Source organism: Helianthus annuus, chromosome 11 (assembly GCF_002127325.2).
Source record: "Helianthus annuus cultivar XRQ/B chromosome 11, HanXRQr2.0-SUNRISE, whole genome shotgun sequence".
Lineage (NCBI taxonomy): Eukaryota > Viridiplantae > Streptophyta > Magnoliopsida > Asterales > Asteraceae > Helianthus > Helianthus annuus.
Window position 1 is genome coordinate 1654987 of NC_035443.2, and position 24593 is coordinate 1679579.

Consider the following 24593-nt stretch of genomic DNA (forward strand, 5'->3'; position numbering starts at 1 on the left):
ATGTGGTTGATGTTTTGAACACGTGTATATATATAAATAGGTGGGTTAACGTACAATATTTCTTAACGTATGATGTGACGTACGAGTGAAATTACGTACAACTCAAAACCCTAATCACGCATGAACAACGCATGTTATAAAATTAATTATACATGTTATAATTTCATCTCGTAGTACGTTAAGGGATATTGTATTTTACATTTTCGCTGTATATATATAGAACATAATGCAAGTCTGCAACAAATATCATTACCACCATTCATCTCCCCAATCACTTATCCAATGGCGGAGTGTTTCAGCCACCATGTGGTGGCGATACCGTACCCTGGCAGAGGCCACATTAACTCTATGATGAACCTATGCAAGCTCATTGCTCTACGCAGACCTTCAGACGTGTTAATCACGGTTGTTGTCACCGAAGAATGGCTCGGGTTCATCGAAAGCGAACCTAAACCGCCTAACATTAGGTTCGCCACCATCCCCAATGTTATCCCGTCGGAGAAGAACCGAGCGGCTGACTTACCAGGATTTATAAAAGCCGCACAAACGAAAATGGAAGATCCCGCGGAGCAGTTGCTCCGCGGGATGAAAGTACCAATAAGTGTACTATTATATGATTGTTTCCTATATTGGGTATTAAATGTCGGCGAAAGGTTGAATATTCGTGTGGCGAGTTTGAGCACGATTTCGGCTACGGTGTTCTCCATGTTTTATCATTACCATCTTCTCGTCGAAAACGGGCACGTTGGTGATAAATTCTCCGGCGAGATCGTAGATTACATACCCGGAGTTCCTCATATTCGCGTGGCGGATCTTGTAACTTCCTTCAATGGATTGAAGGGAAAGGAATTAACACAACTAGTTATGAAAGCCATTTTGATGTGTGCAAAAGCTCAGTTTCTTATTTTTGCATCGGTTTACGAGCTCGAAGCGCAAGTCATCGATGCCTTCAGGTCGGATCTTTCCATGCCCGTTTATGCTATCGGCCCCACAATTCCTTGCTACAATTTGAATGACGTAGAAAATGACGAAAATACCCCTGACTACGTCAGATGGTTAGACCTTCAACCCGAGGGTTCAGTGTTGTACATTTCACAAGGAAGTTTTCTCTCGGTGACAAATGCGCAACTGGATGAAATTGTGGCGGGTGTGCACGATAGTGGAGTGCGATACATGTGGATTGCACGTGAGGAAACATCGCGCTTTAAGCAAGAAAATGACGAAAAAGGGCTCGTCATACCTTGGTGTGATCCAGTGGCGGAACTAGACCTACAACTCAGGGGTATCCCAAAATTTTTTAGGGGTGTCCTCGTACTTGTTTAGGGGTGTCCTGTGTATAAAAATCGGAAATTTTTTTTTACACTACTCGTAAAAACTTGAGCCGTAGCCCGGGCTACGCCCGTTTACACTACAGGTCCGCCCCTGGTGTGATCAATTGAGAGTGTTGCGCCATGGTTCGATAGGGGCATTTTGGACACATTGTGGTTGGAATTCAACGAAAGAAAGTGCTTTTTGCGGAAAGCCTATGATCACATTTCCGATATTTGTGGATCAAGTTCCGAATAGTAAGATGGTAGTTGACGATTGGAAAATTGGAAGGAGGGTGACGATCGATGAGGGTGTTTTGGTCACTCGAGAAGAAATTTCGAAGCTCATAAGTAGTGTTATGGATCTGGAAAGCGAAACGGGGAAAGAGATGAGAAAACGAGCAAAAGAAGTCGAAAAGATTTGTCGACAAGCAACAGGAGAAGGAGGTTCTGCTCAAATAGACCTCGACTCTTTCATACGCGATATTTCAATAGAGCCTTAGTATAAATGTTGAAATGAGTTAAGCTCAATGCTTTAAAAACCGGTTCAAACCGGCCAGTAAGCTGAACTCAAGTTAAAATAAATACACTCTAGTTGTGTTTGATAATTTTTTTTCAATGAAAAAGATATGGTCATTATTAAATTGAATGATGTTACTAATTATCGTTAAGTTGGACTTGAGGTCAACACTTAAGATGTACTGAAATCTATATAAATAGTTTATGTTCGTATTTTAGCAATTATAATACATGACGTCGCATGTGTTGTGAAACAAAGCAAATGGTAATATAAAACAAACGTTATTTGAAAAAAAAAAAAAAACCATCAGAATCGGTTTAATTCAGTTCATCATCATACCATTTTACGAAACTAAATAAATACTATATTTTGAATACAACTTCGTTTAAAAAAAATTAACGGCATGTTAATGAAAAAATTAAACACAATTACGTATTTAAGTTTTTAGAAAAAGTTAACGAACATAAATTATTAAAAAATATTAAATTAAATTATAAAGGAAATAATTTAAAAAAAATAAAAGGAATTACTAAAATCAAAAATTAAATGATAAAGGAAATATGATGTAAAAACGAAAAAAGTTTGTTAAAAACAAAAAATTCTTATAGGTATATAATTTTTTATTGTCAAAAATGACAATGGAAAGGAAAACAAAACAAAAGAAAAAAAATCAAAACACATATAGACCGCCAATGGTACAACATCATTAAATCGTTATGACAATGTATCAAGGTTCACACGTGAAAATAAATAATCCTTAATTGTGGCATTTCAAATTTTCAGCGCTCCCATAAAAAAGTGTATATATACATGTGTGTGTATATAGCAATGATGGAGGTCAGACATGGATCGGTTTCTTTCACGGACAAACGTTGATTTCTCTTAATTCGATTATCTCATATTATCTTCAAGATTTTCTGCTATTCTGCTAATTGATTTCTCATTTCTTGCTAGTTGATTATTATTTCTATTTTCTCATATTATGTTTATATTTGTTTGTGAATTTGCTTAATTGTTAATTTTTGGTATGCATATGTGATATGCGATGAAAGATGAATATGGTCGGCCTTTGAAGCCAAATTATGGGTTATATTGTTGCTATGATTGAACATAATACATGGTGAATAATGGGCTCAAAAGTGTTGAAACACTAACTTGCCGTACACCTTAAGTTATCTTTTTAACAAAATCATAGTTCTACACCTTTTTTTATTATACATTTTAACAAAATCATGCATATCACAGTTCTCAACCTTTTTTATTATACATCTGAATCCTTCTGATCTTGGTAATAACTATCACCTTGGTTCATAAAATCAAAACTAACACCTTTTTGGCATAATATTAAAACCTTTCTTGTTGCTTATATCTTATTAGTTAATTCCTTATTTTTTGTATAGTTGTTTTGTTGTTTATAGGTTCATAAATCCTATAAAGTCATATGTTAAATTTTTTTTTCAAATCAACAAATATATATAGTAAATTATTGTGGTCTAAATGAGCCAAGTCAAGTATGAGCTTATTTAGGCTCAAGTTTGGCTCGTTTAACTTCAAAGAGCTCGGCTTACTTAGTGTTTTATTTCTAAAGCTCGAGAAGTCGAGCTCAGCTCGCAAGTAGCTTTTCAAACTCGAGTTCAACTAGGACTCGGTTTATTTATAGTTTTATTTATAAAGCTTGAGTAGTCGAGCTTGGCTCGTGGTTAGTTTTCAAACTTTAAGCTTGTGGGTCAAACTTTAAGCTTGTGGGTCCAACTTTTATAAAGCCTTTCAGGGGGCGTTATGCGACAAGTGGCGAAACGCGTAAGAGATGGGCTTTATATCACAAGAGGGTGTAGTAGGATTATATATGTATGGGGCTTTATATATATGTGTGTGTGAGTGGTAACGGTCGGATTTTTGAAAACAATTCCCCCTCACGCCGCTATCTCCTTCGCGGGGACCCAAATTCGATCCCCCATAACGCCGGCCGTAGTGATGTGACGCGACGCTATGGAGCGCCATGCTTGGATTTGCCGAGAGGTTGCGCCCCACTAAGGTGGCCTTACATAGCAAACTCTACGGATATAGTTTTTTGTTTGATATAACCAACAAAATTAATTATATTCTTATTTTTATTTTTTCCGGCCCGACCCGGTTCACCCGCACCGACACTGACAGCTGCATTTTCTTTTCCTCTTGACGACAATAGTCATGAGTCATGACAGTACAATAAATTTGGATATCGATCCCCTTATTTTCCAATATATACTAAATCAACCCTTTCTAACTAAAATATCGCAATTTAGCCACTTGTGGTCTCATTCACTTCAACATAATTTGTCTTCTAGGACCAGGATTATACATTTATAATTTTATACCCATTTTAGTTGACTATCATAAAGGAAGTAAAAGTTATAATGTTTTGTGTTGAAAAGCTTATTGTTAATATATACACTAATACTTAAGTAAAGCAGTAGCAATTTAATCTTTTAGAGATGGAAGAAATATAAATATTTTTGATTGCTATAATTTACGTTACCCTTGTTGCTATTATTAGTAGTATTAGTTGTGTGCACATAACCCGCTAAAATGTTTTAAATATCTAATATAGGGTTAAGATACCAACCAGCGAAACTAGAGTGACAAAAAAAAGACCCCTTCATCCTCCCGAATATAGTTTTTTCACAAACCGAATAAGAGTCACCTCAAACTTAGCTTGTGTGATCGAATTCACATTACTGATATTAAAGCAGAGCTAATGTAAACAGGCGGATTTCGAGCTAGCTTCTTTTATGAAAGCTTCAAGCCACGTATTATTGAAATGTTTATTTTTTAAAATGTTCTTTGTTATTCCATTAAAAGGTCATATTTTCAGTCATTTAATGTCTCTTACATTATCTAAAATACACTATATCTTTTATAACATAAAAGAGTATATATTTATATCTATTTATATGTATCTATATCTATACTACTATATAATACATATTAGATACGCAACAAGGTAATTTAACTTCAATGATGAGGACATCATTGTAATTTACCTCAAAGCTTAAGACACATTAATAAATTATTTAATAAACTTCTAATTAAATGCACTAAATGCATTTTCTCAACAATTAATAATTATAATAAATATTATATAACAATAATAATAATAATACATTCCATAATTTATAAGATGCATAGCCCAATGGTGTTGGTGAGTTAGATAAGGTGTAGGATAGTAGGAGGTCATGAGTTCAATCCCCATGGTGTGCAAGTTTAGCCATTCAAAAAAAAAAAAAAATTTATACATTCTAGCTCCAAATGTGAAGGTGTAGAGAAAAAAAAACAAATAAAACGGTAAGGTTTATATGCGACATAATTAATTCACTGTGAATGGATAATCACTAAACAGAATGGAAAGTAGAAAGAAAGAGTTCTTCATAAACACTCAACCCGATCACCATACCAAAATCGTCAGCTTCATTACACTTGTTATTTTTAGCGTTTCATCTACATTTCCATTTAAATTTCATTCAAAAACCGTATGTCGCGTGGGTCACCTCTTTAAAGTATGATTACTAAATCGTAACTTTGTTAAAATGTAAGGACCAATCCTTCAAAATCTATAAAATATTCTAAACTTTTATCATCTACCGTTTTCTTCATCACCTCCATATTCTCATTTCTCTCTCTCTCTCTAACCTTTTAGTTTCTCTCTCACACAGTTACACATAGCAATGGCGAGAGTGTTGCTGATACTAGCTCTATGTGTGCTACTTCCGGCACTGATCTCCGCTGCTCGTCCGATGTCACGGCCGTTCCGTTTGCAAGGCAAAGTTTACTGCGATACTTGCCGTGCCGGTTTCGAGACCTCCGCCACCACTTACATTCCACGTACGTCCTTTCATCTGCTTCAATCGCGTTTTTCTTTTGATATTCTGTTAAACATTTACAGAAATATGATAATTAGCACCTACTTATGCTAGTTTATGTGTTTTTGTTACCAAAATTGGTACATCGGTGTAAGTATAGATCTATAGCGTTTAGTTCTCCGTAGATCTGAACTTCTGGACCTTCGTCACCACTTACATTTCACGTCTGTTGATTTATCTGCTTCAATCGTGTTTTTGTTTTGTTATTATGTTAAACAGTTACTGGAATATGATGATTAGCACCTACATATGCTAGTTTATGTGTTTTTGTGGTTAATTTGTTACAAAAATTGGTACATCGGTGTAAATAAAGGTATATAGTGTTTAGTTCTTCGTAGATCTGAACTTCTGGACCTCAGTCACTACTTACTTTTCACGTATGTTGATTTATCTGCTTCAATCGTCTTTGTGTTTTGCTATTCTGTTAAACAGTTACTGGAATATGATGATTAGGACCTACTCGTACTTTTTATGTTTTTTTTTGGTTAATTTGTTACCAAAATTGGTGCGTCAGTGTAAATGAAGATGTATAGTGTTTAGTTCTTTGTAGATCTGAACTTCGGGACCTCTGCTACCACTTACATTCTACGTGTGTTGATTTATCATTTATCTGCTTCACTCGTGTTTTTATTTTGCTATTCTGTTAAACGATTACAAAAGTATGATGATTAACACCTACTTATACTATTTTATGTGTTGTTTTGGTTAGTTTGTTACGAAAAATAGTAGATCTGTGTAAATTAAGATGTGTAATGTTTAGTTGTTCGTAGATCTGAACTTCGAGTAGCGGTATTACGAAACCGCTGGATAATATTGTGGTTTTTAAGATCTATATTCTGGTAGTGATGCTGAGGTGCCAAATGAAAATTTAAGTTCTGTGTCAGGATTATTATTTAGAAGAATGCTGAATTAGGGCTTACTAAATTACTGCATGCTATAAGAATGTTCACTATAGATTTTGAAATTCGCTTGATGCTGAGTTAGGGTTTATTGATTTACCCAAGCGTCTTGAATTATGGCAAAATCATCTAACAGAAGGCTTGATTAGAACATGTCTTGACCATTGAAATCGTGAATGTTCTCTTGATTTAGTGGTGTTAAGAGCTTAGTGTGTGCTATACAGAGACTCTTGATCACTAACAAACTAGCCAGAATTAATTGAGGGTGTTCTTAGTGATGCACCTTCCCAGAATTAATCGTGAATGTTCATACACCTGGCATCTGTCACATCATACGGGCCGTATAGAAGGGATAGAAAAGGTGATGCAGGTCATATGAACTATATCGTCAGTTCGTCACATACTCACATCAGACAATTTTTTGTCAGGTCGCACTCTTATACGGGTCGTATGATGTGGCCAAAGCACCCTCTCATACAGGTTGTATAGCCAGCCATCTTAGCGCCTTCATACGGCCCGTATGAATCATATATGTCGGTGGTGTATGAATTCAACCGCCTTAACTGAAGTTATGTGAATATTTAATTATTTTTGCCATATTCCACTTGTGATGCTTGCTGCTTTGTTAATCAATCACACAAATAGGACTTGTAGATATGAAGTAGTAAATTCTTAGTATATCTGTTTTACATTTGTTTATTCCGAAACACGTATTACAAAACGCGACAAGTGACTCACATCTATTGATGCTTTATAGGTGCTAAGGTTAGGGTGGAATGCAAGGACAAAGAACAAAAAGTCCTCTATACCATGGAGGGAACAACCGACTCGACCGGAACATACCACATTCTAGTCAACGAGGATCACGGAGAAGAAACATGTGACGTTGTCCTAGTCAGCAGCCCGTTGGGCGACTGCAAGACAGCTGACCCGGGTCGCGACAGGGCCCGCGTGGTGCTCACGAGCTACAATGGCATTGCATCGGACAAACGTTTTGCCAACGCTCTAGGGTTCATGAAGGATGATATCTTGTCTGGTTGCACCACACTTTTACAATCACTCATGGAAGAAGAGGACTAGATTGTGATTGCATAATATGGTTTGTTGTGGTATGTTATATGTTTGGAAGCTGAGTCAAAAAACGAGTCAAAACATATTATGTTTATTTATTTTTTTTATTGTGAACTCTATTTAAGTTTAATTAATATATTATGAGTAATCTTTATATTATGACCTATCAATCAATCATACCCAGTAAATTCCACATATAGCAAAACTATTGGCAGTGTCTGCGGAGGGTGAGATGTAGGCACGTCTTATCCCTATCCTTAGGGATAGAGAGACTACTTCCAGAGTTCCAGAGAGACCCCCGACTCCAAAACAAATAGCATGTAAATAAACAGAACTTAAGGATGTATACATAAAGAGTTATCAATTATAGGAGAAGCGGTGTAGTTGCAACATGATAAAATAGTTAGATATATCAACAAAAAAGAACATATGTGCATAAAATTCTAGAGGACCATCCTGTCTAAATTCTCCAAAAAGTTTAAGGTACATCAGTACTATCTAAAAGTCCTTAACCTTAATCCTATGTCTCTACGAACTCCTATCCTGGAGCATGTCCTCTGAGAGGTGCAACTCTAGCAAATCATGTCTAATCCGCTCATTTCAAGTCAACCTCGGCCTGCCTCTACTCCCCCTCCCCTCCACAGTGAGGCTATCTACTACTCTAACTAGTTCCGACGATTGCCTCCTCTTCACATGACCAAACCATCTCAATCTCCCTTCCTTTATCTTATCCACTATACTAGCTAATTCTAACCTTACCCTGAAAACCTCATTTCTTATCTGGTCTAACCTTCTATGGCCACCATCTATCTTAGCATTTCTTTTTTCGATAAACAACTATATAGGTAACCAGATTTTTTCTTGTTATCTTAATTGACTTTATACTATATGTGCATTTATGAATAAAGTTCTAGGCTCATTAAATGAAAATCAAAAGGGGATGTAGCTCAGATGGTAGAGCGCTCGCTTAGCATGCGAGAGGTACGGGGATCGATACCCCGCATCTCCACTTTTGATATCCTTTTGCTGTTTCACTTTTAGTTATTAATAAAGAAACGTCTATTTAGATATTATGGGATTCAATAATGGAACACATATCTTTGTGATTTCAACTTATATAAGAGCATACGTAGTGGGGCGGTATGCCACTCATAGCGCCGCCATGGCGCCTTGCACACCGAAACGGGGGGCGGTATGCCCCTGAAAAATTGGGATGGCGCGATATCTATAGCGGCGTTTTGGAATTGTGATTTGATTTTTTGACCATTGTAAACGGTCATTTTCCTAAAAAAAAAAATCAATTTTTTTTTCAAACTTTCCTTTAAATCAATACCTCCTCTCCTATTTTTTTACCACACACACTCAAACACTCTTTATCTCTTCCATTTTTTTTAGAAATCCTTATATTTTATACAATGCATCCATTCAACCGTGGCTTCATTCCTCCCCGATCAAGTGCGGACCCAAACCAAAGTGGTAATCCTACTCGCCCCGTGTCGCCGGTTCCCACTAGACCCAACCCTTTCGGCTCCGGTTTTCTCGATTACAATCAACAAAGTCCCGGGTTCATGAATCTTTTGAACCAACCGCTATCATGGGACCCTAATCTCTACGGGTGGAACCCGAATCAAAACACCGATGGAATGGGGTCGTCTCAAGCGTTTGGGTCGGCTCAAGCTTTCGGCTCCCCACTACACGAACCCGATGTTGTTCCGGAAACACAACCCGAGGTAGCGGAGACGCAAAAAGGAAAAGGAAAAGGAAAGCGGCCACATAAAAAGAAAGTGGAAACCACCACCCGAGCGAAAAAAAATGTGATAACGTGGGAGCCCGAAGAGGAGTATGCGTTAACCCGCGCTTTCATCGATGTTTCGGAGGACCCGGTTATATGTATATTTTTTTTTCTCTGTTTTTTTTCATTTTTTTATTTATTTTCAGTTTTTTAATTTATTTTCTGTTTTTATTTATTTTCTGTTTTTTAATTTATTTTCTGTTTTTTACTTATTTTCTGTTTTATTTTTTAAAATTTTAGACTAACATTATATTTTATTTTTTTGTAGCAAATAATCAAAGTAAAACCGTTTTTTGGAACCGAATACGAGAACTTTTTTTCGATCTCATGGGTAAAGGAGACGAATACCGCCTACCGGACTCTATATCGGGGAAGTGGACCGATATAAACAAGAAATGCACAAACTTTCAAACCATGTACCAACGCTTGTTTTCCGGATGGAAAAGTGGAAGTAACGATGAAGACATTACGCAAGCGGCATTGGTCGAGTATACGGAGGCTAATGGCCATTTCCCGTACATGAGGTGTTGGCAAATCCTTCGCCATAGCCCCAAATGGGCCACCGTATCTACTCCGAGTGGTCGTTCGGGAAATACACGGCCATCAAAGAGGTCCAAAACAAACGAGTCGGGTGCCGAAACGCCAACCTCCGACGCTCGAAACACCGACTTGAACGAGGATATTCCGGATGACGAGCCGGTGGAGGAGCTACCAAGACCGCCCGGAAGAAGAAGCCGGGCGAAAAAACCCGAGTCGTCGTCGATGTCTATGGGAACGGATATGAGTAACGCATTTTCGGAGATAAACAAGCGACTTCAAGACATACACGAACTCGGTACTAAACGTATCGAGGAGAACCGCGAAGTTACGGAGATTATGCGGGATAGACAATGGGCTCATGACTTTGAGTTCTACTCGAAACCGCATGACCACTTAACGGGAAAAGCTTTGAAAATGGCGTTGGCACAAAAGGAGCGGATTGAAAAAAAATATAACCTTTGATTGTGTAATTTTTTTTTATTCTAGTTTAATGTTTTTTTTCTAGTTTAATGTTTTTTTTATTTTATTGTACTTTTTTTATTTAATGAAATGAATTTTATTTTTAAAAAACTTACAAATGAATTAAAAAAATAAAAATTAAAAAATGAGTAATGATGACAAAGGGGCGTTATGACTACGGCCTCAACTTGCATAACGCCCCATAAAGCCCCGTGGTGACGTGGCATGCCACATGTCACATAACGCCCCCAAAAGAGCCTTATGACTACGGATGGCCTAATGGTAACTTTTCATTTAAGCATGAATTAACTGTTAGATTAAATTGTAACAAAGTCGCTAGGTATTACTTGTATCCATATCGTGTTCGGATTCACAAATTCAACCGACACGATTCATACTCCTAGATATTAATTGGACAATAACTTTTCAAATCGCCAAATTCAAGAAAGACTATAGCTCTATTTTTATGTCACAAGAGGGGCTTAGGTGGGGCGCTTTAGAGACATGCAAGGCAGCGATCTTGAAAAAAGCACAAGTGAAGCGGTCAGTCTTAGTCTAGGCGCAAAGTGTAAAGATAGAAACAAAGTGGGAGTCTTGAACTTGAAGAAACAGAGACAACTATTCGACAACAAAGCAACCGAAGAAGGATTTAACTCAAGCTAGGGCTTTGGACCCCCACTCCAGAATCGAACCACCGCTTAAATTCTTTTCGATTGCGCCTTTAACTACCTTATGGTCACGCTTTTGTAGCAATACATGTGATGTAAAAAAATCAACAGATACAAATAGCTCATATTGCATGAACCTGATAAATATCATCATCATCATACTCAGTAAATCCCACCAATAGCAAAGCTAAGGTAGGGTCTGAGGAGTGTAGATGTAGACAACCTTACCTCTACCCCGTAGGAATAGAGAGGCTGCTTCCAGTAAGACCCACGGCTCGATTGTAGTTTTGTATCAAGCCTTGGACCTAAGACACATAACACTCAAACAATCGGGACAGAGACTGATTGGTGCATGTACCCCCGTGTCATTCAGCTATCAACGTCACCGCTTTTAACGTTATTTTCACGAGATTAGTAAAATCGGAACATGATGCATGATTAACCATCCGCCAATAAATATAATTAGTTATAAATCAAAAGTGCGGAAAGGAGGGTATAAATATATAGTTTACAACAATAAATCACTATAGTTAAGGTAAAACATTGCACAAAATATTGTGATTAACAAGATGTTTTATAGAAAATGCCCTTTCGCTTTGGCATAATATAAAACGGCTGCAAGTAACATGATGAACAGTATGATCCATACATTCACTCCTGAGACAAATGTAAAACAAGTCAAATACACAGTAAGTATATATATATATATATACAACTCGAGCACAAATATATATAAATATATATAATGGTACCGTTTTTGGTAGTTTCTTCTATTATTGTCACTCTTGCACTTGCATCTAAAGATGCCGAAGCCAAAGCCCTGAATTTTAAAAACAAAGTTACGTACAAAATAAAGAGTGAATTTCAAGGATTGTCCTTTATCTTTATACCTATTTTCAGGCGCTGTCCTTTATGTTCAAAATTGACGAGTTTTGTCCATTATGTTTTCATATCATACACGTTTTGTCCTTTAGGCCTAACCCAGTTAGTTTTTTCAGTTAAATTTGGTCATGTGCTTTGCACATGACTACATGAGGGCATTTTTGTCAATTCAAAGGTTGCAAAAGCTTTGAGCTGTAAATCTGCCGTTGAACTTACCTTTGAACTGACAAAAATGCCCTCATGTGCAAAGCACATGACCAAACTTAACTGAAAAAACTAACTGGGTTAGGCCTAAAGGACAAAACATGTATGATATGAAAACATAAAGGAAAAAACTCGTCAATTTTGAACATAAAGGACAGCGCCTGAAAATGGGTATAAAGATGAAAGACAATCCTTGAAATTCACTCGCAAAATAAATTAAAAATAACTAGTGATTATAATATAGAGAAAAAAAAAAAAAAAAAAAAAAAAAAAAAAAAACCTTGAATCGTTAGAGAATGCAAGTGATGTTACAACTCCGAGATGTGCTTTCTTAATGACGGTCTGTACCTTCATGCTACTTGAATTCAAAATTAATACATCCCCTTCGATCGTACCACTACAAATTTCATAAAAAAAATCAAATTAGTTAAAAATAAAGAAGGTGAAAGCACTAGTGAAGTATAAATAGCCAGAGAAAATGCAACTACTTATTTTGAGATAAATATATATCACATATTGAATACAAAGGAGTGAAACAAGACAAGCGGGAAAAAGAATCTTAGGCTCATAGAATTGTGACACGTGGTGCAACCGGTTACTTTGTAAGTATAAATTTGGGTTATTTTTTACCTCCAAAATGGTCAAATGGGTAATATCTTAAAACCAAGGTAAAATGAAAACGGGTCAAAGCGGTCGAAAGTCGCCCAGGTTCTTTCAAATTGCTTAAAACCTCTTACATCGGTTTATTATTAAAAAAATATGCTTACATTCCGAGTCCTTGTGCCCTGTGGTTTGGTCTAAGTTATGGATGGAGTCCCTAACTTTTTATAAATGACCATTCAACCCTTTTAAATAGGAATATTGGATTTTAATAATCCCAACTATTCGCCGTTGGCCGCCAACAGTCCTAACTTTAAAAAATAACCACTGGCAGTCCTAACTTTTAACATATTGGCCTCCAATAGACCCTGACTAACAGAACCCTAACGCCGTTAGTCTCCAGTCGTCGGAAAGACGTTTTTTGGCCGGAAAACACATTTTTGGCCAGAAAACTCAACATTTTGTCCCGAACCTCTTTGTAACCTTATTATGGACCTTTGGGAACCTTTTTCTAGTAAAAGCCCCAATTATTAAAGTCGCCGGAAAACCTCTTTTTCGCCGGGAAACTCAACTTTTTGGCCAGAAAACTCAACATTTTCGTCCCAAACCTCTTTGTAACCTTAGATCGGACCTTTAAAACCTTTTTATGGACAAAAACGGTTTTTCGGCGACCGGAGACTAACGGCGTTAGGGTTCTGTTAGTCAGGGTCCATTGGTGGCTAATATGTCAATAGTTGGGACTGCCAGTGGCTATGTTCTATGCATGACCCGCCCGTTTTGTCACCGCTACAATATACTCTTAAAAACAGCATTCGGTATAAGAATTATCGCATGTCTGCATAAAAACGCTATACAGACATATTACCATCTATTCTTTAACACAAATATATGTCAACTTGAAAGCTTATAAAACCAAAAGTCGATAAAAGAAACAAACTCTTACATGGCAAGGAGCTTCCCGTCGTATGATACATTGAAGGCAGAGATCGGGTCCCGCACAACATGCTTTGAGCTTATCCGCTTCCATGTTGTGGTGTTCCACTTCACAATACTTCCACCTCGATCTACCCACGTCAAAAAGATTCATTAGCAATAATTAAAAAAATAAACAGAGAGCATAATTTTGTCCCACAAGGTTCTCCATGTCATTGTCTGAGGGGTATTTCAAATCTTTGACTAATAGTCCAAAGTCGTTAAAAATTTGCATTAATTAAGGGACGAGTTCATAGTTGTTAAGAGTGAATAGCGGACGATAGCGACAAGCAACCTATACGCTACGTAGCGATAGCGATGAAATAGCGGGCACTATTTTACGTTTAGCAATACACTAGAAGAAAATTTTAGAAATATTTTAGAGTTAATTACTGTTTTCGTCCCTGTGGTTTGTCAAAAATCACTATTTCAGTCCATTAGTTTAAAAATTGCGATTTCAGTCCTTGTGGTTTCACTTTCGTAACCATTTCAGTCCACCTCGTAACCATTTTAGTCCCTGTACTTAACAGAAAAATGGATTGAAACGGTTACAAAAGTGAAACCACAGGGACTAAAATGGTTACGAAAGTGAAACCACAGGGACTGAAATCGTAATTTTTAAACTAATGGACTGAAATAGTGATTTTTGACAAACCACAGGGACGAAAACAGTAATTAACTCAATATTTTATATGTACATTATATCCATATACGGTGTGTTAATACGTATATTTAACAAATAAACCTAAAATCCAGCTATTGTATATGGATATTTTATAGCTATTTACTCACTATGAGATAACGACGTTATTCGCTATAGCGCTTGCTATGAGTGCTATTAACAACTATGGACGAGTTCTTGTTCATAACTTATATGAGTAAAGTTTAGCTAGCAACAATAGAACTAGAAGACTACCTCGCATTGCAGTGACATAGAGAAACGGATCACTCTCTCCATCAAGTGAAAATTTGCAAAATCCAAAAACTTCATCCTGAACGGGACACGTGACTCTAATTAGTGTAGGCAAATTGCAAAACACGGTCTAAAAACATAGAGATAAATGCTTACATTTTCTTTTGATAAAGAAGCTTTGGCTATTGACGATGAGATATCCCAAACCCTACCAGGGCCACTTCCAACCGACACAAGATATTTTCCGTCAGGACTGAGACATATAAACACCAATAAACATCAGACAAAATTAAAAAAAAAAAAAAAAATCTAAAGCCTGACGAAGAAACTAAAGTTAACCTGAAATCTAAATTCTTCACAGATGTATGAGCATTAGGCGCATCAAGGACTAATGCCATGCTAGGCCACTTGAACACCCTCAATGTACCATCCTGTACTGCACAATAACCGGATGGTTAATTACAAATTAAGCATTTGTTTCTATAAATAAATATATATTAGTTTTTGATAATCATGTGAAAGATGGCCTTTACCTCACCACCAACGGCAAGTAGAGAACCATCCTGACTAAAGGTAACCGCTAATTGTTGACCAATATCTTCCAATTCGTCAAACACTTTCTCAGACGGCTTTAGACTCAATTCGATGGTATCATCACTCGTGATTGTATCCCATTCAAACCATCTGCGAACCAAATTTATAAGGGAATTTGGCCTGTAATAATCCCACCTAGACCTTATTGGCCATTAATAATCCCACCTCAGAATATTCCCCCCACCAGTCCCACCTTTCACCTATTTTTCCTACAATGGTCCCCCGTTAAAAAAAAAACTTAACCGAGTTAAGCTTTTTTCCAAATTACAAAAAGATTTTTTAGGGCTTTTGATTAGAACGACGATACGAGTCCATTGATGTAAAACTTGCCTCGAAACGGTGCTCCAAACGATGAAAACGGCGCTTCAATTCGGGTGTTTAAATTTCCAATTAACCAAAATCAAGTCACTTGGAGCACCATTTCGAAGTAAGTTTTACATCAATGGACTCGTATCATCGTTCTGATCAAAAGCCCTAAAAAATCTGTTTGTAATTTGGAAAAAAGCTTAACTCCGTTAAGTTTTTTTAACGGGGGACCATTGTAGGAAAAATAGGTGAAAGGTGAGACTGGTGGGGGGAATATTTTGAGGTGGGATTACTAATGGCCAATAAGGTCTAGGTGAGATTATTACAGGTCAATTCCCCAATTTATAACGGTAACAACTTATCACCAAAAAAAAGCTTCAATTTAGTTAATTCACTTTTTTCTGTCGATTTCACGTTCGGGGTTACCTGCAACTTTTTGGCAACGAACAAATTACGCCTTCTCCACCAGGATGAACAGCCATTCTATAGGGTAGATCATCACCAGTTTCAAGTTTCTCCACCTTATAAAAAGAATTTAATCATTAAGGCTCAACCATCACATGTTATACAAGTTAATAACATAGTTGTCGATAGCGAATAGCGACAAATAGCGACAAGGCACCTATAGGCAACGTGGCGAATAGCGACAAATAGCGACGGCTATTTTATAAATAGCGATTACACTAGAAAAAGAATTTTGAAAATTTTTATATGTATATTACATCAAAATACCCTTGTATATATGCTATTTTACATATATATTTAACAAAAACCTATAAATCCAGCTATTTTATAGCTATATCTAATTGCTATTTACATCAAAAAAAAAAGTCGCTAACTTCGCTATTTATCGCTAGGACCCACGTAGCGACACTATGTCGCATGGCTACATAGCGTGCTATAGCGGTCGCTATAGCCGCTATTAACAACTATGGTTAATAACATCAATAAGTGTACGATATATACAATATCTACAGAGAATAAGGAAAAGTGGAACTCACAGGCTGATCTGAAAGGGAATTAGAGGCCGAATCGAAAAGTGAGATGACTAGAGCATTAGGGATGCCGCTTCGACCTTCACCACCGCCACCCGCAAAAATCACATAGTTTGGTCGGTTACCGGAGTCTTCGTCTTCTTTCTTGGCATCTGTGTCAGACGATTTGAGTGCATTATGTGGTACGAAAGAAGCACCGTAGAATGGAACACCATACCTCTTACAATTCTCCCCCATTACTAACCAAGTTCCAACCTAAAACGCATGTATCATACGTATCAATAAGAAAGCAAACAATCTACATTTACATTGTTGGAAAAGTGTAAAATACAATACGGCTTAACGTACATCACGTACGACAACGTGCGTGATTAATCTTGTCATCATGCGTGATTAATGTTTTCCAACATGCGTGATTTGGGCTTTTTAGTTTATAACGTGCGTGATTTTCAGATGAACGTGCGTAATTATCTGTCGTCCGTGATGAATATCAAGGCGTATTGTACATTAACTGGCCTCTACATTGTCAATTAATCGAACAACTGCTAAAAAAATCAATAGAAAAACTAGAATTATGATACGAATCATTAAGAAATGGAGCAATTATCCGATGCAACTAGCTTCTAGTCAACTCTAATCTACATTGGCAATTAATATAACAAATTGTTGAAGAAAATCAATAGAAAACTAGAAGCAATGTTGTAAAAATTGGGATTAATCGTCGATTAATCGGTAATCGATAGTAGACCGCATAGTTGTCAATAGCGGTCGCTGTGGTCACTATAGCGAATAGCGTAGCGTATAGGTCATAGGTCGCCGCTATAGGGTATGTAGTCATAAATAGCGGGATTTCAGTTTTATTATTTTTTTTATTTTTTAAATATATATAGCGATTAAATATAGCTATAAAATAGCTGGATTTTAGGAATTTGTTAAATATACATGTAAAATCGCGTCTATACCAGGTAGACCGATTTTAGGATATAATATGCATATACAAAATTTTAAAATAGCGCCCGCTGTTTATCGCTATTCGCTATGTAGCATATAGGGACCTTATCGCTATTTGTCGCTATTCGCCATTAACAACTATGGCAGACCGATTAAGTTTCAACTAGTCGGACTTAAATCAGTAATCGGTCAAAATTGGTCAAAATCTTGATGTATTTGAAAAAATTATACTTATTAGTCCAATCTGATTAATAAGTTAAAAAAACTATATATAAAAATTTGAATAATTTTTCTCAATGTGTGTAAATTTCAAAAATTACATATAAAAACTCCAGTCCGATAAATCGTTAGTAGGTAGCGATTTTTACAACCACGGCTAGATATACGATACGAATCAATAAGAAATAGAGCAATTATCAGAACTTCAGAAGCAATTAGCCTCCCTAATCTACATTGTAAATCAATCTAACAAATTGTTCAAAAAAAATCAATAAAAAACAGAGCAATTATTATCAGATGCAACTAGCTTCTAGTAAACCCTAATCTACAATATCAATCAACCTAACAAATTGTTGAAACTAATCAATACAAATCCGGAAGTATGATGCGATCAAATATAAAAATCTAGAAATTATCAGATTGAATTAGCTTCTAGTTACCGAATCAGTAAACCCTAATATACATTGCGAATCAATCTAAGAAATTGTTGAAGGAAATCAATAGAAAAAGTGGAAGCTCAAATCGGAGGATCGATTATTAGATGCAATCAAACATCAATTGGCATAAAGATTTGGAGTTTACCTTTCAATCGGAAGCTCAAATCGGAGTATCGAAGCTTGTGGGAGAATCAATTAGGCAGTCGGTAGATGTAAATCTGGAATAAAAAACCAATACTTTGATCGATTGGCAAAATCAGTCCCCATTGTTTATGTATATTGATAAAAACTAGTAAATTCCTCCCGCGCATACACTAACGCGAATTTATACGTCTAATGAAAAAATATTATATTTGACCCGGCTCATTTTCGAACAAATTTTTATGTCGAACATACATGAAAATCCGCACGAAAACGTTTTACTTATGATCTGGCTCATTTCTTAAAAAATTATGTAGAAACGTAAGAAAATAGTGTTTTTAAGTTAAAGGATGGTACCGTGTTGCGGCGGGGTCGAAAAGTGTAATAACTCGAATTTATATCGTCTAATGAAAGCGTATTATATTAGACCCAACTCGTTTCCAAATAGCATTTACGTCAAAACGTAGAACAACTGAAAACGTACGTAAAAATATGAGTGAAAACGTATTATATTTGACCCGACAAAATTTGCATCGAAACGTAAACCAACGTGAATTTATACCGACATGTACATATATACAAGAGTAAATTGCCAAAATCGTACTGAGATTTGAGTATGTTTGTCAGTTTCATCCAAAACAACTTTTTTGTATCATATTGCCTCTCACTTTAGGATTTTTTGTCATTTTCATCCAAATGTATAACTCTTTTTTACCAAACTCGAGATTTAGGATTTTTTATCATTTTCATCCAAATGCCTAACAAAAAATAATAATAAAACAAATTAGACGTGTGGATGAAAATGACAAAAAATCTCAAAAGTGAATGGCAATATGGTACAAAAAAATTGTTTTGGATGAAACTGGCAAACATGTCCAAACCTCGAGGATGATTTTGGCAATTTACTCTAGATACAAATAGACACTTAAAATTCGGCATGGTGGTGTCCCCAACACCGACCCATTTGTTTTAAAATGGGAGCGCTATCGAGTCATTCGCAAGTTGGTTGGCCAACACCAACAGCTAACGAGAACAATTATTGTTTTTTGACCATTAAAAACGGTAATAAATTAAAAAAAATCTACTTTTATCCCTACACCCCTATATAAATCCCTAATCTTTACCCGTTTTTACCGCAGCTCACAACTATTCACACTACAATTTTAGTAATCTTTATCTATTTTCAACCATTTTATGGTGAACCAATGGACCGAGGAAGAAGACATCTCTTTGGCTACCAATTGGTTCCATGTTGCGGAGCAAGGGTACCCTCCAAATCATGCTACTACTTGGAATGCGATTTTGATACACTTTCGTCAACAAGTGAGTGCAAACAATCGTAACTTGAATCACATTACTGGAAGGTTAATTTTGATATGAGCAAGTTGTGGGCTTTTTGAGAGGCTATGCATCAACGCCATGAATCGCGAAGAAGGTATGACTGAAGAGTAAGCGATTGAGATGACCTGTGCCGACTACCAACTAAATAATGGTAGAAACTTTCGTCATCTTGTGGCTAGTAAAATTGAAGAGCAAGCGATTGAGAGGACCTTTGTCGACTACCAACTAAATCATGGCCGAAACTTTCGTCATTGGGGATTGTAGAATTTTACGTGCCCATGAAAACAATTAAGCCATTTGTTTAAAATTGCTATCTATTGGTTGTAATCCTTTTTATTCTATTTTAATGAAATGTTTTATTTTTTATATTGATTTGATATTTTTTTCGTTATATAATGTTTATTAATTTAAAAATGTAAATTAAAAAAAAGAAAATTATAAAAATGATGACATGGGTTTATATGATTTTATCCCACGACAAATTAGTTAACAATAGAACCTATGTTCAGTTAGCGCTGATGTGACGCGATAAAGCCTAGTTAACAATAGAACCTATGTTCAGTTAACACTGATGTGACGCGATAAAGCCTCTAAAGGCTTTATCCCACACCATTTAATCTTATTGTGATTGATCGAAGGGCCGCACCAACATTTTTAAAGTGAAATCATGTGTTTCATCTCAACTTACATGTAAATGTGTAATCATGTGCCTAATCCAGGATCTAAGCACATTATGATTCATTAAAATCCATATGCATTTTATTCTTTACAGGTTACATGATGTTTACACTTTACATTAGAGTAATTGCTTGTTAATCCTTAAAAAAAGAGTATTTGCATGTTAATCCCACGTATTGATCACCAACACTTTTGATCATTAGTGGTTTATTTTCAATATTTAAGACTTAAATACTTAATACAACTCTGTTAAGAGTGGAGTTGTACGTACATCAATGACTCCTACACTTGTATACACCCAACAACATACGCAATAAAGGGCGGAACTAATGTAATTAGTGTAGTCCGGGCTACCCCTCAACTTTATCGGCAAAGTGCAAAAACTTCTTTTTCTTCTCCATTTTATTTATCGTATACTCTATATAATATTAGGATACCCTTGAAACCAAAAAATAAAAAATAAAAATTAACCCTGAATTTTTCTTCTAAATCAGTCACGCAAGCATCAAAAACTCTTCAAAGCCACATGTGAAAGCCCGGAGAACACTGGTGTCTGGCAATACGGACACCAGGTCTCCTTCTCGCGAAGGAGTTTTCCGATACAGTCAGAGTGGAAGGCGTGACCACACCGGCTGAGCTGAGTAACCACCTCATCACCGTTGTAATCATTGGAACAGATGAAGCACATCCCGTCCACAGATCTCTGCCGGATGTATTGCAAATCTTGGAACCGAATAATCGGAAGATCAACCAAGCATACATGTTCTTCGTGAAGACCCGAAGCGACTCCACCGTATCGAAACAAGTTGGAGACGATATATTTTAGCAAAGTGAGCACTATGCGAAGGGTTAGCAAAAGCGTAAGAAAAATGTTGAAGATGATGATTATCGCCATATTGAGTTTTGAGATTGTTTTGTGATTGGGAATAATAGTGAGATTTTTATAGACCAATACTTTGATATTGTTGTGGGTACGTGTCGCATTTCTAACATGGTACGATGATGATCAAACATAGGATCAAGGTTGATGACAATATAAGTTATCCACCGCTACTTGTTCTCATAGGATTGAGGCCCACCGTCTGCTACAAGATAATCAATACTTCCACATGGACCACATAACATGTATATCATCGTCATATTGGGTCAACTTTTCTTATGGCATGTTTATGTAAGGGTAAATTACACTTTTAGTTTTTTATGTCTTATATTATAAGAGATCTTCTTAAAAGTTTTTTATATAATTATAGGGTGAGGTTTCTGTAAAAATGACTTTTTTCGTGAGAAGTGTGAGAAGACATAGAAATTGACATATAGGTATCATGTTTTGAACTTAGGGGAGGAGGGGTGGTCACTAGTGATGGATTTCTATCACTCCCACTATCCAATCAAATCATGTCATGTCATCACCCAATATTCTATCACTAGTGATAGAAATGTAGGGGGGTGGTATCACTAGTGATGAGATTCCAATGTACAAGTATTAATACCCAATGTACAAGTAATACACATTCATTTGATCAAGTTCAACGCGTTATACATTCAACGAGTTATTCCTGTAACTCGTGATAAACATGGAGGCGGCGGTGTTCCACGAGTGATAGGATTCTATCACGGTAAATAACGTATCCGCCCCGTGTGGCCTTAGGCATGATGTTTTGGCAAGAAAAACACCAAACATAACAATTTAAAACACAATGCAACATATTATGGACGTGAAATTTATAACACATTATTTAACACTTAAAACACACTACTTAACGTTCTTGGCATGGTGTTTTAAGTTTTAAGCCTAGAATTCATTGCATTGTGTCTTAAATTGTTACGTTTAGTGTTTTTCTTTCCAAAACAACCCATAACATTATGTCCAAGTCCAAAACATGATGTCTACATATGAATTTTTATGTCTTCTCACACTTCTCATGAAAAATGTCCTTTTTAGAGGATCCTAAGACTATAATTATAATAAAAAGAAAAAGGCAGATTAAATGGTAAATAGGGAAAAATTGAAGAGGTTTATTCGAAATTATAAAAAAGGGAGAAGTGGAAAATTACTAGTTTTACATGTAAAAAGATAATTAAAAGTTATTTTTATATATTTTTTCAATTTTTTTTTACATAAATACATATAAAAGCTTTTTAAATAAAACAAATGTTGAAAAAGTCTTTTTTTTCACCTTTTTTATTTAACCGTTTGTTGAACTTTTTTTTTTTTTTTGAAAACTCATATTTTTTAATTGAAAAGGTAAGTGAATAAATCACCTAATAAAAAAACTAGATGAAAATTAGTTCACCAATGAATTGGGTTTACAGTATTGGATACTAACGCTCGAGATCAGTGGCATGTTATAATAGCCCAGGTATATATACGTAACTCATACGGAATTTCAACCATCCGTTATTAATTTGACGCTCGAGGATGGTGTCAAACCTTTCCAAGAGGAAATTAACTGGCTCATTAAACCTAATGATTTGTTTTCTAGGAGAAATTTGTTTACAATAAGATTTGAACTCGGATCTCCTCTTAGAGAGAGACAGAGTGCAGTTGTGTTTACATTAGGGATGAGCGTGGTACCGGTACCGAAATTCTTCAAAAGTGGGTACCGGTACTGGTACTGAAATATTCGGTACGGTACCGGTATTTGAAGGTAAAATTCGGTATTTACCGGTACCGAAAGTACCGATACCAAAAATGCCAAAAAGTGGGTACCGGTACCGAAAAAGATTCTGTACAAGAAATTCGATACCAATACTAACACAGTACCGATTCACTACCAGTACCCAGTACCAAATGCTCAACCCTAGTTTACACCTTACAATATAGCTAAGTTAGGTAAATTTAAATGGTCAACTTGGTGTTGCTCTCTAATAAACTACTCACCACATCCCTTGCTAACACTAGATCATAGGTATTTTCGTTGCACTCTTCTTTTTAGCTCCATATGACTTCTAGTAGTTTGTTTCTTTTGTGGGGGATAATCTTTACAAGTTGAAAGGGGTTAAGGGTTAGGTTGCGAATTTAGTAAAGAAGTTTAGAAAAGTTGATAAATAAGCTTTAACATATTTTAAATAGTAGTGTAAATTATAATTGGCTAATCACTTATTTATAAGGGTCTGAGTAATATAGTACGATTAGATATATAGATTAGTTTCATCAAGTTTTGTTAGTATAAATAAAGGTTTAAGGTAATTGTAACTTCTGGTTTTCATTCTCGTAAATTTGGATCACTGACGGACTACTGGAGTATCATCGTGCCACCAGCGGAACCACCCAATCATATACATCTCCACTAGGCAATAATACCTATACACCAATTCAGCAGAAAACCCAATAAATCTGGGATCCTTACATAGACTATATTCGCTTGTTAATTTCCAATGATCAACACTTTTGATCATATTAGTTTTTTAGCTTCATCATCTAACATAGAAATACAACTCCTTTAAAGTAGAGCTTTAGATCAATAACTCTTCCAACTACATCCACCAAAACCAAAACCTTAAACCTCTTTAACAACTTACACATCCATCACAAAACACTAAACGGCACCTGCGAAAGCCCGGAGAACACCGGAGTCCGGCAATACGGGCATGAATTCTCCTTTCCATGAAGCAGTTTTCCAACACATTCGGCGTGGAAGACGTCACCACACCGGCTGAGCAGACAGACAACATCATCACCATTGTAATCTTTTGAACAGATGAAGCACATCCGGTCCACATGTCTCTGGCGTAGGCTTTGCAGATCTTCGAACCGAATGATTGGAAGATCAACCAACCATAACTGCTTGTCATGGAGATCAGAATCAACTCCGGCGTATCGAAACAAGTAGGAGATGGAGTGTTTTAGTAGAGTGAGCAGTTCACTCTTGATGCGAAGAGTTAAGAAGAGAGTGATACCGATGATGAAGATGATCGCCATTTTTTATCTTCTAGGTGGTTTGTAAGTGAACATATACGTGGGACTTTTTATACACGAGTAATTGATTTTCCTGTTACGTGTTTCATTTCAATCCTTGGAGTCTAGTACGATAATCAATACTTCCACGTAACATGTGTATTGTTAAGAGTAATTAAAAAAATAGTCGTTGTGTTTTAATGTTATTTGACTGAATTGAATAAGTGTGTAGGCAAGTCTATAGGTTGGTTACCGAGTGGGTTGCTTAGTTTTTTTTTAGTTATTGGATTTAATCACCCTTAACTAT

At 36.2% G+C, this 24593-nt stretch overlaps 6 protein-coding genes and 1 non-coding gene across 8 annotated transcripts; 4 read left to right on the forward strand and 3 right to left on the reverse strand.

Annotated features, from left to right (window-relative positions):
* Positions 1 to 257: 257 nt before the first annotated feature.
* LOC110891592 (UDP-glycosyltransferase 87A2) lies at positions 258 to 1911 on the forward strand. The gene is made up of 2 exons (XM_022139286.2): positions 258 to 1233; positions 1415 to 1911. The coding sequence occupies exons 1-2, from the start codon at positions 283 to 285 to the stop codon at positions 1808 to 1810; spliced, it is 1347 nt and encodes a 448-aa protein (XP_021994978.1). The 5' UTR covers positions 258 to 282; the 3' UTR covers positions 1811 to 1911.
* Positions 1912 to 5464: 3553 nt separating this feature from the next.
* On the forward strand, positions 5465 to 7855 carry LOC110889117 (protein DOWNSTREAM OF FLC). Its single transcript, XM_022136623.2, has 2 exons — positions 5465 to 5688; positions 7383 to 7855. The coding sequence occupies exons 1-2, from the start codon at positions 5532 to 5534 to the stop codon at positions 7703 to 7705; spliced, it is 480 nt and encodes a 159-aa protein (XP_021992315.1). The 5' UTR covers positions 5465 to 5531; the 3' UTR covers positions 7706 to 7855.
* Positions 7856 to 8632: 777 nt separating this feature from the next.
* On the forward strand, positions 8633 to 8705 carry TRNAA-AGC. The gene has a single exon. It is a non-coding gene; the product is annotated as a tRNA-Ala (tRNA).
* A 406-nt stretch (positions 8706 to 9111) lies between these two features.
* LOC110891568 lies at positions 9112 to 10490 on the forward strand. Its single transcript, XM_022139271.1, has 2 exons — positions 9112 to 9586; positions 9757 to 10490. The coding sequence occupies exons 1-2, from the start codon at positions 9112 to 9114 to the stop codon at positions 10488 to 10490; spliced, it is 1209 nt and encodes a 402-aa protein (XP_021994963.1).
* A 1103-nt stretch (positions 10491 to 11593) lies between these two features.
* LOC110889118 (SEC12-like protein 2) lies at positions 11594 to 18470 on the reverse strand. 2 transcript variants are annotated; one of them, XM_022136624.2, is made up of 11 exons: positions 18374 to 18470; positions 16628 to 16876; positions 16053 to 16147; positions 15260 to 15410; positions 15066 to 15157; positions 14883 to 14979; positions 14730 to 14805; positions 13785 to 13905; positions 12522 to 12638; positions 11908 to 11975; positions 11594 to 11812 (listed from the first exon to the last, which is right to left on the reverse strand). In XM_022136624.2, exons 2-11 carry the CDS (start codon positions 16856 to 16858, stop codon positions 11730 to 11732), a joined length of 1131 nt encoding a protein of 376 aa, XP_021992316.1. In that variant the 5' UTR covers positions 16859 to 16876; positions 18374 to 18470; the 3' UTR covers positions 11594 to 11729. The 2 variants fall into 2 exon arrangements, with proteins under 2 accessions (XP_021992316.1, XP_021992317.2); XM_022136625.2 differs by lacking the exon at positions 18374 to 18470 and adding an exon at positions 16970 to 17026.
* A 2423-nt stretch (positions 18471 to 20893) lies between these two features.
* Positions 20894 to 21283, reverse strand: LOC110891569 (E3 ubiquitin-protein ligase ATL4-like). Its single transcript, XM_022139273.1, has one exon. It carries the CDS (start codon positions 21281 to 21283, stop codon positions 20894 to 20896), a length of 390 nt encoding a protein of 129 aa, XP_021994965.1.
* Positions 21284 to 23917: 2634 nt separating this feature from the next.
* On the reverse strand, positions 23918 to 24310 carry LOC110891570 (E3 ubiquitin-protein ligase RHA1B-like). Its single transcript, XM_022139274.1, has one exon. It carries the CDS (start codon positions 24308 to 24310, stop codon positions 23918 to 23920), a length of 393 nt encoding a protein of 130 aa, XP_021994966.1.
* Positions 24311 to 24593: the final 283 nt, after the last annotated feature.

Bases quoted from the DNA above. Each gene is read 5' to 3' on its own strand.
- LOC110891592 (XM_022139286.2), top strand. From the start codon at position 283: ATGGCGGAGTGTTTCAGCCACCATGTGGTGGCGATACCGTACCCTGGC. The intron at 1,234-1,414 runs GTCATACCTTGG...TTTACACTACAG, and splicing joins AAAATGACGAAAAAGGGCTC to GTCCGCCCCTGGTGTGATCA.
- LOC110889117 (XM_022136623.2), top strand. From the start codon at position 5,532: ATGGCGAGAGTGTTGCTGATACTAGCTCTATGTGTGCTACTTCCGGCA. The intron at 5,689-7,382 runs GTACGTCCTTTC...GATGCTTTATAG, and splicing joins CGCCACCACTTACATTCCAC to GTGCTAAGGTTAGGGTGGAA.
- LOC110891568 (XM_022139271.1), top strand. From the start codon at position 9,112: ATGCATCCATTCAACCGTGGCTTCATTCCTCCCCGATCAAGTGCGGAC. The intron at 9,587-9,756 runs GTATATTTTTTT...ATTTTTTTGTAG, and splicing joins TTCGGAGGACCCGGTTATAT to CAAATAATCAAAGTAAAACC.
- LOC110889118 (XM_022136625.2), bottom strand. From the start codon at position 17,008: ATGATGACAAGATTAATCACGCACGTTGTCGTACGTGAT. The intron at 13,906-14,729 runs GTAGTCTTCTAG...TGACGTGGGTAG, and splicing joins CTATGTCACTGCAATGCGAG to ATCGAGGTGGAAGTATTGTG. The intron at 12,639-13,784 runs GTAAGAGTTTGT...TGAAATTTGTAG, and splicing joins GACGGGAAGCTCCTTGCCAT to TGGTACGATCGAAGGGGATG.
- LOC110891569 (XM_022139273.1), bottom strand. From the start codon at position 21,283: ATGGCGATAATCATCATCTTCAACATTTTTCTTACGCTTTTGCTAACC.
- LOC110891570 (XM_022139274.1), bottom strand. From the start codon at position 24,310: ATGGCGATCATCTTCATCATCGGTATCACTCTCTTCTTAACTCTTCGC.